Source organism: Copadichromis virginalis, unplaced genomic scaffold, assembly GCF_057382275.1.
Source record: "Copadichromis virginalis isolate Kocher_CV1m ecotype Utaka unplaced genomic scaffold, C_Virginalis_male_GT1.1 unmapped_scaffold_1, whole genome shotgun sequence".
Classification (NCBI taxonomy): Eukaryota; Metazoa; Chordata; class Actinopteri; order Cichliformes; family Cichlidae; genus Copadichromis; species Copadichromis virginalis.
In genome coordinates this window covers 3889159-3903857 of record NW_028188589.1, presented here as the reverse complement: position 1 = coordinate 3903857, position 14699 = coordinate 3889159, and the positions used below count along the sequence as shown (strand labels likewise).

Here is a 14699-nt window from a genome sequence, read left to right as displayed (position 1 = left end):
ATTCCAATGCATGGCCAGACCACCGCTCAGCAGATATTTACAAGCTGTGTGATGCCATTGAGAATGTTGGTTTGCCATGGAAGAGGTTTGTTGGAATAACAACAGATGGAGCGCCATCAATGACAGGGAGGAAACATGGACTGGTGGCACAAAACAAACTGGAAGAGGAAGGCGTGGAGGAGGCCATTGCTCTGCACTGCATCATCCATCAGCAGGTCCTTTGCAGCAAATGCAGGAAGTTTGACAATGTGATGTCTATTGTTGTGAAATGCATCAACCAAATCAGATCCAGGGGCTTAAAGCACCGAAGGTTCTGAGCTTTTTTAGAGGAAATGGAGTCAGAATATGGGGATGTGCTCGACTTCACTGAGGTACGTTGGCTCAGCAGGGGAAATGTATTAAAGAGACTTTTTGAGTTGAGAGCAGAAGTGAAGCCTTCATGGAGAAGGATGGAGTTAGTGTTCCTGTGCTAACTGATCCCAAATGGCTCATGGACTCAGCTTTTCTTGTTGATATGACACATGAGCTTAATGTACTGAACAAGACGTTACAAGGCCAGGGGCAACTTGTCAGTGCTGCCTATGACAACGTGAGAGCATTCTCCACAAAACTGGCGCTCTGGAAAGCTCAGCTCTCTCAGACAAACCTTTGCCATTTCCCAGCATGCAAGGCACTCGTGGATGCAGGCACACCATTCAGTGCTGACGAGTATGTTGATGTCATTTTGAGGCTACAGGAGGAATTTGATCACAGATTTGCTGACTTCAAGACACACAGAGCCACCTTTCACATTTTTGCGGACCCCTTCTCCTTTGATGTGCAAGATGCCCCTTCTGTGCTTCAAATGGAGCTCATTGAGCTGCAGTGCAACTCTGAACTCAAAGCAAAGTTCAGGGAGGTGAGTGGAAAAGCAGACAAGCTTGGACAATTTTTGAGAGGATTGAGTCCTAGTTTCCCTCGGCTTTCCCGAATGTTCAAGCGGACCATGTGCCTTTTTGGTAGCACATACTTGTGCCAAAAGCTCTTCTCCACTTTGAACTTCAATAAGTCCAAGTACAGGTCCAGACTTACGGATGATCATCTTCAAGACATACTGAGGGTCGCAACTGCTTCCTCCTTCAGGCCAAATCTGGCTCGGCTATGCAAGAGGAAACGCTGCCAGGTCTCTAGCAGCAAGGAGTAGGCAAGAGAAGCCATGTTCAGAAGAACAGTTCATTTTCTACAGTGTTCCATTCATGTTCAGAAGAAGGTTATAGAACTGTTAATACAGACATTTCAATCTAAATACAGCAGATATAGAAGACTGAAAGATACACAAGTTCACTGACTAAAAATATCTTATTATTATTTTATTTATGTTTTACAGATTGATTTATTTTCTTATTAATTCTTAATTTGTTTATTCATTTTTCATATTTTGTGTTAAAAAATAAAAATAAAGAGATTTGAGAAGATTGGAATTTTTTAACCATGTCTTTCTTGTGGAAAACCTAATGCGGCCCAGCCTCACCCAGACTCTGCCTGCAGCGGCCCCCAGCTAAATTGAGTTTGAGACCCCTGTCCTACACCATAAATCAGTAAGAGAGGGTACGACCTCTCTCATTGCCCCAAGTGGTGTGTGCATGCCAGAGCACTCTGGAAGGCACACAGAGTCTTTACAGACTACTAAGGATCAATCCTCTATCATCATCCAATCAATTATAAAACTAAGCATGTATGAGTAAATATTTTTAAGCATATCCCATATGGAAAAGACTAAAAACCTATATGATGAAAGTCATACTCACGAAAGTGGCCACTTTCTCATTACTTTCATATATTGTTTTAGTAAGTATCGAAAACATACAAGTTTCATTATATAATTTTTCAAGGGATCTTATATCTGTTTTCACTCTTGTATGCTTTTCATACAAGTTTCACACAAGACAGATACAAACTTTATAAGATTTATATATCTTTTCCATATGGGAAATGACAATCAACAATATAAACCTTACAGCTGGTTTTAATAACAGAATTCATTTGTTTCTCAAACGAGAAAGAGCTATCGAGAAACACTCCTAAATCTTTAGTTCTTAACTTTTCCAGTGGGCCAAGGTCAACATTATCTGCTAATGCTAAATAGGCTGCCGTTATTAACTAATGCTAATTTGACATGAATTAGCATTATGCACTAATGCTAACACTTACTTTTTTTAAAAATGTGAGTAGCTAATGCTAACACTATTTCCCTTAACTTTATAACAATGTGAACGGCTAATGCTAACACTCTTTTTCCTAGCATTATAACATCTGAGCTGCTAATGCTAAGTAGGCTGCCATTAGCACCTACGTCTAATTTAAGGCAAATACGCATTAGAACCTAATGCTCATATCGTTTTCCTTTGCTTTATAACAATGTGAGCAGCTACTGCTAAATAGCATTAGCTAATAACAGCAGTCTAATTTAATGCAAGTTAGCCTCATTTGCATTACAACGATGTGAGGAGTTAACGCCAAGTATGCTGCCATTAGTGGCTAATTCTAATTAGGGGTGAATAAATATTACCAGCTAATGCTAATATCGTATTCTCTTCCCTTTTAACAATGTGAGCAGCTAGTGCTAGGTAGGCTGATGCTAGCAGCTAATGCTAAAGCTAATTTAATGTGAATTAGCATCACATTAGTGAGGAGTTAATGCTAAGTAGACTGCCATTAGCAGGTAATGCTAATTTTAGGTGAATAGGAATTGGCAGATAATGCTAATACCATATTTTCTTGCTTTATAACAATGTGACCAGCTAATGCTATGTAGGTTGCCGTTATTAGCTAATACTAATTTGAGGTGAATTAGCATTATCCCCTTATGCTAACAATGTTTTTTCTTACTTTTTAACAATACAAGTAGCTAATGTGAACACTTTTTTTTTTATTGAATTCTAATTTTTCCCTTGCGATGTGAAGAGTTAATGCTAAATAGGATGCCATTAGTGGCTAATTCTAATTTTAGATGAGAAAGCATTAGAAGCTAATGCTAATACCATATTTTCTTGCTTTATATCAATATTAGTAGGTAATGCTGAGTACGTAGCCATTATTAGCTAATGCTAATTTAGGTGAATTAGCATTATCCACTAATGCTAACACTGTTTTTGCCAACTCTTTTCCCTTGCATTATAACAATATGAGCAGCTAATGCTAAGAAGGCTGCCATTATTAGGTAATGCTAATTATTATGTGTGTTAGCATTATCCGCTGCTGCTAGCAATGTTTTATCTTACCTTTTAACAATATCAGCAGCTAATGCTAACACTACTTTAATTTCAGTTAAACCTACTTAGCATTAATTAACTTCATTTAGCATTAAGAAGTTTTTGCTATAGGCTACCATTAGTGGCTAATGCTAATTTTAGGTAAATAGAAATTGGCAGCTAATGCTAATACCATATTTTCTTGCCTTATAACAATGTGACCAGCTAATGCTAAGCAGGTGCCATTATTAGCTAATACTAATTTGAGATGAATTAGCATTATCCGCTTATGCTAACAATGTTTTTTCTTACTTTTTAACAATACGCCATTAGTGGCTAATTCTAATTTTAGATGAAAAAGGATTAACAGCTAATGCTCATACTGTTTGCTTTGTAAGAATGACAGCAGCTAATGATATGAAGTCTACCGTTATTAACTAATGCTAATTTGATGAGAATTAGCATTATCCGATAATGGTAACTCTTTTCCCCTGCATTATAACAATGTCAGGAGTTAATGCTAAGTAGACTGCCATTAGGTGCTAACTCTAATTAGGGGTGAATAATTATTAGCAGCTAATACTAATACCGTTTTCTCTTTTTCCTTATAACAACTTGAGCAGCTAATGCTAATTTGATGCGAATTAGCATTATATTAGTGAGCAGTTAATGCTAAGTAGGCTGCCATTATTAACTAATACTACGTTGACGTGAATTAGCATTATGCGCTACTGCTAATACTGTTTTCTCTTACTTATTAAAAATGATAGTAGCTAATACTAATACTCTTTTCCGTTGGGTAACAACAAAGTGAGGAATTAATGCTAAGTTGGCTGCTTTTAGCGGCTTATTCTAATTAGGGGTGAATAATTATTAGCAGCAAATGCTAATACCGTTTTCTCTTTCCTTATAACAATATGAGCAGTTAATGCTAATTTGATGTAAATTAGCATTATATTAGTGAGGAGTTAATGCTAAGTAGGCTGCCATTAGCAGCTAAAGGTAATTTGAGGTGAATAAGCACTAGTAGCTAATGCCAATACCCTTTTCTCTTGTGTTATAATGATGTGAAACGTTAATATTGTTCTCAAACAACAGAATGAGAATGAAATATTGATTCTAACAGGGCCCATAAACAGCATTAGCTTAGCAGCATTAGCTTATCAGAGTCTCCATCATGGTCACACAAATCCTTAGCGGAGCAAAGTGGCCTACTTAGCAATAGCTGCTGTAGAAAGCAAAGGGAAAACAGTATTAGCATTAGCTGCTAAATGTGCACTTGAGAACAAATCTATTGTGAATTCAGCCGTGAATGTAGTGTTTCCAGTAAGCTTCCATTTCCAAATGTTAGCTGCTCCTGTCTGCCTCTTTGTCACACACACAGACTGAAATGATTCACAGCCTTGTTTCATCCTTCTGTCAGTGTCACTGACTGTCACTGTGACTGTGGACATACAGCATGGGAAACACACACATGGCTGATACTTGTATCTAAAGTTACAAAATGTTGTCTCTGTCCAAATATTACCTAACTGTAAGTCTACTTTTAATGAAACTCTCAACATGACTTATCAGTTATCATTAATGTTCCTGCAAACAGACTCCTTGAAGACCCCCTACATAAATATCCATGTACTATCCAGCTAGACTAGTGTGTCTGTCCCTGAAAATATTCCTGCATGTGTGATTGTTCATGTCTCATCTGCAGGAAACAAACAGGAAGTGAGTGAAAGACACAGGAAATGATTCCAGCTCTTCCTCCTATATCAGACATTCTCTCCATACCTGAGAGTGTCCAGTCTCCAGCCTGGATCCTTCAGTCCAGCCGACAGAAGCTTCATTCCTGAGGGACCTGGATGATTGTAGCTCAGGTCCAGCTCTCTCAGATGGGAGGGGTTGGAGGTCAGAGCTGAGGCCAGAGAAGTACAGCCTTCCTCTGTGATCAGACAGCCTGACAGACTGCAGACACACAAAACAACAATCCATCTGTTATCCATCTCTATAGCAGCATAACTAAGTGATGGTTCAGGGTCACCTGATCCAGCTCTAACTATAAGTTTTATCAAAAAGGAAAGTTTGAAGCTGATCGTCAAAGTAGAGAGGGTGTCTGTCTCCTGAACTCAAACTGGGAGCTGCTTCCACACCCAGTCCAACATAGCCAGGTTTTCTTTGCTGCTTTGACAAAACCTCAAATCCCAGTCAGAGATGGTGAGCATCATCACAGTGATGATCATTTCTCTGTTAACCCAGGCTTTCTGCTTCAGGATCTGTGCACGCTCACAGAACAAGGAGACCTTTAAACATCATTTCACTAAATGGATGGACTGAGCTCAGCCTACAGATGAACTGGATAAATAAAGATTTGACCTCAGTGTGCTCAGTGTTCCTGTCTATTCCTAACATATTCCTAACATGATAGCTGCACTTTAGAGCTCTAAAACTGGAACTGACACATATTTAAACTCCACATGTTACTCAGTACATTCAGTTCTGACACTCGCCCACAGTCCAACAAAGGAAACATGGAGATCACATCAGTTTGTCACCAAAGTCTAATTATTCCAGAGGGCAGTGTTGATACAACTAAAGTTATTTTTAAGCAAAGTTGAGTTTTTTATCGTCGGAGTACTTCATGTCTGAAGTATCACTTAAATGCATTACACGCTGTTGATGGCAGCAAACAAACCACCCAAACAAACAGAGGTGGGAGGCTTGGGCAGACTACGTAGGATCAGCTTGTGGGAGGAGTCAGGATAAAACCAAAGAAAGACAAGCTAACAAACACCACAGTGAAGTGAGTAGCTACAAACTGCAGGCCGATTAGTGTTGTTGAAGAAGTCGGTCTGAGGAACGTTCTTAGGATCAACAAATGACGGCATGTATGAGCCTCCCTCAAGACGCACCATCACAAGAAGAACACATGAGCTGTAGAAAAAGGAGAGACTATGAAAGCCACGGCGTTACAACGTGCACCAGCTGTTGGTCTCTGGAGACTACTGGGCGTGGCTGGGTAACCATGGTTACTTGGGAGTTACAGTACATGATATTAATGAAGAGTGGGAGCTGCGTTCTATAGCAAACAATTTGTTATGAGGTAATCAGCTGATCTTAGTTTAACCGGAAGCCCTTCACAATAATTGCAATGCCTTTATTTTGTACAACTACCATCAGTTCGTCTGTACTGATGGTAACTTAAAGTCACACTAATGTCGTTTAGTTTCTATAGTTTATGTAGTGGAAGTATACTACAGTACCCTGATCACTGATAGGACAGATTTATGTAGATATACACCTTTGTGTTTAACATTACTGCATTATAGTACTGTGATCTTTGTCCTTATATATGGCTATATTAGCTATACTGATGTACGTACATATAACTGGATATGTAACTTATCTATTCATCTTATTTGTCATGTATTTGTATTGTGTACTTCCTTTTTGTAAGAAACCACACACATGATCACAGCCGCAAGAATCAATCAGTGAAAGAATAAAGTGTCTCAAACCAAACCTTAAGCTCTTTATTCCACATGCTGGGATCATTTGGCCTTCAGTGGTGTTCTGGCTGACACACCGGAGTGACCAGAGTGCTAAAGAGTGAATCGGACACACCAGTCATCCCTGATATCTCCACTACATTTAATCGTCCTTCAGCTTGTGGCTGCCGTTAGCTGGTCTGCTAGTTAGCTGATTTGCTATTTAGCCGGTGTGCTAGTTAGCTGGTGTGCTAGTTAGCCGGTTCGCTAGTCAGCTGGTGTGCTGACCAGCGAACCAGTAGGTTACAAGATGAGCTTGTCTGTCTGATGAGCCAGCTCTCTCTGTCTTGGTCATTTTGTCCTTGGGCAAAACCTAACCTACCACTACAACTGTAGCTTACCTCCACCAGTGTGTGAATGTGAGAGTGAATGAATACAGGGAGTGCAGAATTATTAGGCAAATGAGTATTTTGTCCACATCATCCTCTTCATGCATGTTGTCTTACTCCAAGCTGTATAGGCTCGAAAGCCTACTACCAATTAAGCATATTAGGTGATGTGCATCTCTGTAATGAGAAGGGGTGTGGTCTAATGACATCAACACCCTATATCAGGTGTGCATAATTATTAGGTAACGTCCTTTCCTTTGGCAAAATGGGTCAAAAGAACGACTTGACAGGCTCAGAAAAGTCAAAAACAGTGAGATATCTTGCAGAGGGATGCAGCAGTCTCAAAATTGCAAAGCTTCTGAAGCGTGATCATCGAACAATCAAGCGTTTCATTCAAAATAGTCAACAGGGTCGCAAGAAGCGTGTGGAAAAACCAAGGCACAAAATAACTGCCCATGAACTGAGAAAAGTCAAGCGTGCAGCTGCCAAGATGCCACTTGCCACCAGTTTGGCCATATTTCAGAGCTGCAACATCACTGGAGTGCCCAAGAGCACAAGGTGTGCAATACTCAGAGACATGGCCAAGGTAAGAAAGGCTGAAAGACGACCACCACTGAACAATACACACAAGCTGAAACGTCAAGACTGGGCCAAGAAATATCTCAAGACTGGTTTTTCTAAGGTTTTATGGACTGATGAAATGAGAGTGAGTCTTGATGGGCCAGATGGATGGGCCCGTGGCTGGATTGGTAAAGGGCAGAGAGCTCCAGTCCCACTCAGACGCCAGCAAGGTGGAGGTGGAGTACTGGTTTGGGCTGGTATCATCAAAGATGAGCTTGTGGGGCCTTTTCGGGTTGAGGATGGAGTCAAGCTCAACTCCCAGTCCTACTGCCAGTTTCTGGAAGACACCTTCTTCAAGCAGTGGTACAGGAAGAAGTCTGCATCCTTCAAGAAAAACATGATTTTCATGCAGGACAATGCTCCATCACACGCGTCCAAGTACTCCACAGCGTGGCTGCAAGAAAGGGTATAAAAGAAGAAAAACTAATGACATGGCCTCCTTGTTCACCTGATCTGAACCCCATTGAGAACCTGTGGTCCATCATCAAATGTGAGATTTACAAGGAGGGAAAACAGTACACCTCTCTGAACAGTGTCTGGGAGGCTGTGGTTGCTGCTGCACGCAATGTTGATGGTGAACAGATCAAAACACTGACAGAATCCATGGATGGCAGGCTTTTGAGTGTCCTTGCAAAGAAAGGTGGCTATATTGGGCGCTGATTTGTTTTTGTTTTGTTTTTGAATGTCAGAAATGTATATTTGTGAATGTGGAGATGTTATATTGGTGTCACTGGTAAAAATAAATAATTGAAACGAGTATATATTTGTTTTTTGTTAAGTTGCCTAATAATTCTGCACAGTAATAGTCACCTGCACACACAGATATCCCCCTAAAATAGCTAAAACTAAAAACAAACTAAAAACTACTTCCAAAAACATTCAGCTTTGATATTAATGAGTTTTTTGGGTTCATTGAGAACATGGTTGTTGTTCAATAATAAAATTATTCCTCAAAAATACAACTTGCCTAATAATTCTGCACTCCCTGTAGTGGGATTGTAAAGGGTCTTTGAGGGTCTCGAAAAGCGCTATATAAATGCAATCCATTATTATTATTAAGAGCATCTTTAGGCCTGACTGTGCTCATCCTTCCTCCAACCTCTCCTTACCAAAGATAACAACTACATCAGTATTAGCTCAATAACAATTTCTGCAATTCAATTGTGGACATTCATTTTTAAACCTTGTGTAAAACGATAAAACCTCAAAGTCTGAGCATTATTCTTTGTGCAAACAGCTCTTGCAGGTTCCCACGGACTTAGGTTATTTTTATTATTTAATTACTTTCCTTTAAGCAGCTGTTCAGGCTACTAAACTCATCCCAGAAATAACAAGTGACACCATTAATAGTAGAGGTGGGAATCACCATACAACTCGCGATACGATATTATCACAATACTTAACGCACGATACGATATTATTGCGATTTTTTAAAATATTTTGCGATATTTAAATTCTGCACATAAAGGTAAACTTTATCAATATTCATTTTATCTAATATCAAAGTCTCACACTCAGTCTTTCTCTCATTTCAGTCAGTTTTATTGTTGACAAACTGAACGGTTTGTATTACAGTCTAGTCCAACTTAACTGAATGCAACCATCTGGTACAATTATAGCTATTCTGAACTATGCAATTTATGAAAACTATGCAGCCCCTTCAGCAACTGAAGAATTTGAAAGTAAATTTAAAAAAATATATAATTTTACATTAAATAAAAAAGTTTCAAACTTAATTAAAATTAAACATGTCTTAAATTAAAATAAGTAAACTGTCATGTTTATTGCTGCCAAAAAAAAAGTTAAACACATTTGGACAGTGAAGGAATGTCAGGATTGTTGCTCAGAAAAAGGATCAACATGCTCTGAAGTCAACATGCTCTGACTCCAGAGCATGTTGACTTCAGAGAAAAAATTGTTTGTAACAAAATATCGATTTCTGCTGTCCCTGTATCGATACATTATTAGCAAACAAAATATCACGATACTACACAGTATCGATTTTTTCCCCCACCCCTAATTAATAGTGGAGCTAACTTTAACAGGTGAAACTGATTTGACCTATAAGGCTACTGCAGTTACTTCTTATCAGGTTTAGTAGGGAAGACATCTGGATGAGGTAGTTAGTAGTATGTAGTTAGTACCGGGCGACTCTGTTTTATCAAACTATGGCCATTACTACTGTGATCATTTGCAGCCCAGTGTGCCGCTCTCTCTGCTGGGATGAACCACTGGAGCTCACCCAGTCATCCCTTTCTTTCTCTCAAGAAGAAGTGAAATAAATATATTTATTATGTTACGAGTCTAATATTCTTTAAATCAAACTGTAATGAATAAATCAAGCAAGAAGATTTGGTGGCTCCACGTGTTGTAGAAGAAAAGATAAACATCTCATTTTGAGAAATCAGCCTTTAAAATTAAGTACTGTGAATAAAAAACAAACAGCGAGCCAATCAGCAGTCGCCAATATCCTCCTAATTTCATTCACAAAGAAATCAAATATATATATTATGGGCCCAAAGGAGCCTAAATCTTTAAATTAGGCAGTACATGAAGTATTTTTTTTAAATAAACAGAGACATGACTATAACAACTTTTAGTAATTCAGAGTCCAATTATCCACTCAAATGTAAATAAAAGTTCACTTGACAGCTGTATAAAGTTACCTGTTTATACAATAATATAAATCACATTTCAAATGATCATCTGTGGAAAAGTTTGAATCCTGACCTGAGAGTTTCCACTGCACACTGTGAACTCTTTAGTCCAGCGGACAGAAGCTTCACTCCTGAATCCTGCAGGTCAGAGTTACTCAGGTCCAGCTCTCTCAGACTGGAGGACTGGGAGCTGAGGACTGAGGACAGAGCTTCACAGCTTCTCTCTGACAGGTTACAGCCACTCAGTCTGAAAAATAAAAGACAATCTATAAAACAAGTACTCATGTAGAGTTTGTTAATACATTTCACAACATTAAATCTTGACTTTCTATTTTTAAAGGAAACATAAACATACTAAGATACATCATATGTATGAACTTTAATTAATAATTCTAAAAACTAAATGTTTTCTGATCTGACCTCAGAGTATTCAGTTTACAGTTTAAACGTTGTAGTCCAGCAGACAGAAGCTTCACTCCTGAATCCTGCAGCTTTCTGATACTCAGGTCCAGCTCTGTCAGACTAGAGGACTGCGAGCTGAGAACTGAGGACAGAGCTTCACAGTTTTCCTCTGAGAGTTCACAGATGTTAAGTCTGAAGATAAAAACATGAATAAAGATTGTTGTTAAAGTGTAATCAAGGTGCAATAGCTTATTGTCTTGTGCTGAGCAGGTTAGTAAAACTTCCGTTTAACTTTGAAATGAATAAAAATGCTATGAAACAAGGATAACTGGATAAAGACATAAACAAAAACAAACATCAAACACATAAACAAACAGAACTAAACATAATACAAATTGATCTGACCTCAGAACATTCAGTTTGGCATGTGGACTCTCCACTGCAGCAGACAGAAGCTTTACTGCTGAAGCCTTCAGGCTGTCGGTACTCAGGTCCAGCTCTCTCAGACTACAGGACTGGGAGCTGACCACTGACAACAAATTTTCACAGCCTTTCTCTGAGACGTTACAGCTGCTCAGTCTGTGAGAGAAAGGGAAAAAACAAAAACAAAAAAAAAACAAACAATATATGTGATCAAATTAAATTTGTTTATATGTTGAACCCTTTTTTTAAAAAATTTATTTAAACCTATGAGACTATGAGTGCTACCAGTCCAGTGCACATGATTGGTACCTTGATGGTACCTTGCTCAGGGGTACCACAAGGTAACTATTCGGTGGATTCGACCCCTGACCTTATGATCATGGGGCGACCACTCTGCCTACTGAGCTAATAATTCTGTGTACACTGTCATACAATATTAACTAAAACAATTATTTTAGAAAATTTTAGTAATTCATTAATCATGCTCATTACCTGTGTATTGTGAATAACACTTGATTTTAAACACTAGCTGTATAAAACTCTTCCTGTTAAAGGTGTGTATAAAGGAGATGAGCTGAAATGCAGACTTCATGGAGAATGTTTGCTGTCAGCATATATCAAAGACAAAGCAGAGATCCATCCAGTCTCTTCCACTAAGCCCACAGAGGGACAGACAACCACTCTCACTCACACCTGCATGAAGTTTAGATCACCAGGTAACCTAACTGCATGTCTGTGGACAGTGGGAAGAAACTGTAGAGGACCCAGAGTGAACCCACTGTAATTCTGTGATAACACTGGTTATGGAAGCCTTACAGTTACATATGGTTACTGACAAGAAACACGACCTTAGAGGCAATTTCAGTAATGAAGACCGAGTTTCTCCCTCCATACAGGATGAAAACATGACAGCACAGCAGAGATTTATATTTAAAAAGGGAGGGTGTGCACTGAAAGTGAGATACAAACTTGAACTTAAATTATGAACATCAGAAAAAGATGTAGGTGAAGTCTGGCAGGTGAAGTTTGTGCTTTAGAATAAAACAACCAAACTCCTGGAGTTGGAGACAAATGAACAAGCTGAGGATAATAAACCTGTCAGAGGGGCTGAAGCATCAGAGCTCATGTTCTTATAGGCTGGGTCTGGATTGTCCTTTGATAAGAGTTACAGAACAAAGTGTGTTTTAGAAATGCTGGAGTGAAACATTAAAACTACCATATATTTACTGAGTGACTGATGATCATTTAATTTACTATTTTAAAAAAATGTTACAGTGCTCTTTGAACTCAGCATTTCTGATTTATTTCCCATGATTTTAACAATGAAGCGATGACAACATGTTTACTCACAGAGCTTTGTTGGAGGCTTTGACCACTGGCAGCATTCTCAGAAGAGCCTCCTCTGAAGCAGAGTATTTCTGCAGGTCAAACACATCCAGATCTTCTTCTGATGACAGTAAGATGAAGACCAGAGCTGACCACTGAGCAGGAGACAGTTCATCTGTGGAGAGACTTCCTGATCTCAGGGACTGTTGGATCTCCTCCACTAGAGAACGATCATTCAGTTCATTCAGACAGTGGATCAGATTGATGCTTTTCTCTGCAGACAGATTCTTACTGAGCTTCTTCTTGATGTACTGGACTGTTTCCTGATTGGTCAGTGAGCTACTTCCTGTCTGTGTCATCAGGGCTCGTAGGAGAGTCTGATTGGTCTGCAGGGAAAGACCCAGGAGGAAGCGGAGGAACAAGTCCAGGTGTCCATTTGGACTCTGTAAGGCCTTGTTCACAGCACTCTGGTAGAAGTGTTTCTTTGCAGATTCTCCTGTTTCAGACTTCTTGGATGTTGTTTGTTGTTCCAGCAGATTGAGTCCAGAGTTGATGAAGGTCAGATGGACATGAAGAGCAGCCAGAAACTCCTGAACACTCAGATGGATGAAGCAGAACACCTTGTCCTGGTACAGTCCTCTCTCCTCTTTAAAGATCTGTGTGAACACTCCTGAGTACACTGAGGCTGCTCTGATATCGATGCCACACTCTGTCAGGTCTGATTCATAGAAGATCAGGTTTCCTTTCTGCAGCTGAACAAAAGCCAGTTTTCCCAGAGACTCCATCATCTTCCTGCTCTCTGGACTCCAGTGAGGATCTGTCTCAGCTCCTCCATCATACTTGACCTTCTTCACTTTGGCCTGAACCACCAGGAAGTGGATGTACATCTCAGTCAGGGTGTTGGGCAGCTGTCCTCCCTCTCTGGTTTCCAGCACATCCTCCAGAACTGTAGCAGTGATCCAGCAGAAGACTGGGATGTGACACATGATGTGGAGGCTTCGTGATGTCTTGATGTGGGAGATGATCCTGCTGGCCTGCTCCTCATCTCTGAATCTCTTCCTGAAGTACTCCTCCTTCTGTGGGTCAGTGAACCCTCTGACCTCTGTCACCATGCCAACACAGTCAGGAGGGATCTGATTGGCTGCTGCAGGTCGTGTGGTTATCCAGAGGCGAGCAGAGGGAAGCAGTTTCCCCCTGATGAGGTTTATCAGCAGCACATCCACTGAGGTGGACTTTCTAGGGTCAGTTAGGATTGTAGTTTTGTGGAAGTCCAGAGGAAGTCGACACTCATCCAGACCATCAAAGATGAACACAACCTGGAAGTCTTCAAAGCTGCAGATTCCTGCTTCTTTGGTTTCAGTAAAGAAGTGATGAACAAGTCCCACCAAGCTGAACTTTTCCTCTTTCAGCACATTCAGCTCTCTGAAAGTGAATGGAAATATGAACTGGATGTCCTGGTTGGCTTTGTCTTCAGCCCAGTCCAGGCTGTATTTCTGTGTTAAGACTGTTTTCCCAATGCCAGCCACTCCCTTTGTCAGCACTGTTCTGATTGGTTCATCTCTTCCAGGTGAGGCTTTAAAGATGTCTTCTTGTCTGATGGTTGTTTCTGGTCTGTCTGGTTTCCTGGATGCTGTTTCAATCTGTCTGACCTCATGTTCATCATTGACCTCTGCAGTCCCTCCCTCTGTGATGTAGAGCTCTGTGTAGATCTGATTCAGGAGGGTTGGGTTTCCTGCTTTAGCGATGCCCTCAAACACACACTGGAACTTCTCCTTCAGCTTAGACTTAAGGTTACGATGACAAACAGCAGCTGGAAGTTCTGAATAATAATAATAAAAATACAACTTTAACAATCATATTTTACAAAATGCTGATGACAATTTCTGACCCACTGAGAAATGACTGAACACACTGGTGTCACAAGTCTCTCATTTATCCAGCAGCTTAAATCTTTAGATAAATCCTCTTACGTCTCTGCAGACGGTCAGCCAGCTCCTCCTGCTTCATTCTCCTCAGGAAGTCCACTGTGATCTTCACAAATGCCTCTCTGCTGTTTCTCCTCTGCTCATCATCCTCCCTCTGAAACTCCAAGCACTGGGGCTTATTTGGATTCAGAGCCTTCTGGATCTTCTTCAGCTCGTTCTTCACAAAAGTGATGATGTTGTCCTCCAG

At 40.0% G+C, this 14699-nt stretch overlaps 1 protein-coding gene across 1 annotated transcript in view; it reads right to left on the bottom strand.

Moving 5' to 3' along the window:
• Positions 1-14697, bottom strand: part of LOC146679586 (protein NLRC3-like) — a 27571-nt gene extending 12874 nt beyond the window's left edge. Inside the window, exons 1-6 of the mRNA XM_085450246.1 lie at positions 14498-14697; positions 12552-14346; positions 11184-11357; positions 10797-10970; positions 10450-10623; positions 5016-5189 (exon numbers count right to left, since the gene is read on the bottom strand). Of these exons, the coding sequence (XP_085306372.1) occupies positions 5016-5189; positions 10450-10623; positions 10797-10970; positions 11184-11357; positions 12552-14346; positions 14498-14534 (2528 nt within the window). The 5' untranslated portion in view covers positions 14535-14697. The remainder of the gene's footprint in view (positions 1-5015; positions 5190-10449; positions 10624-10796; positions 10971-11183; positions 11358-12551; positions 14347-14497) is intronic.
• Positions 14698-14699: the final 2 nt, after the last annotated feature.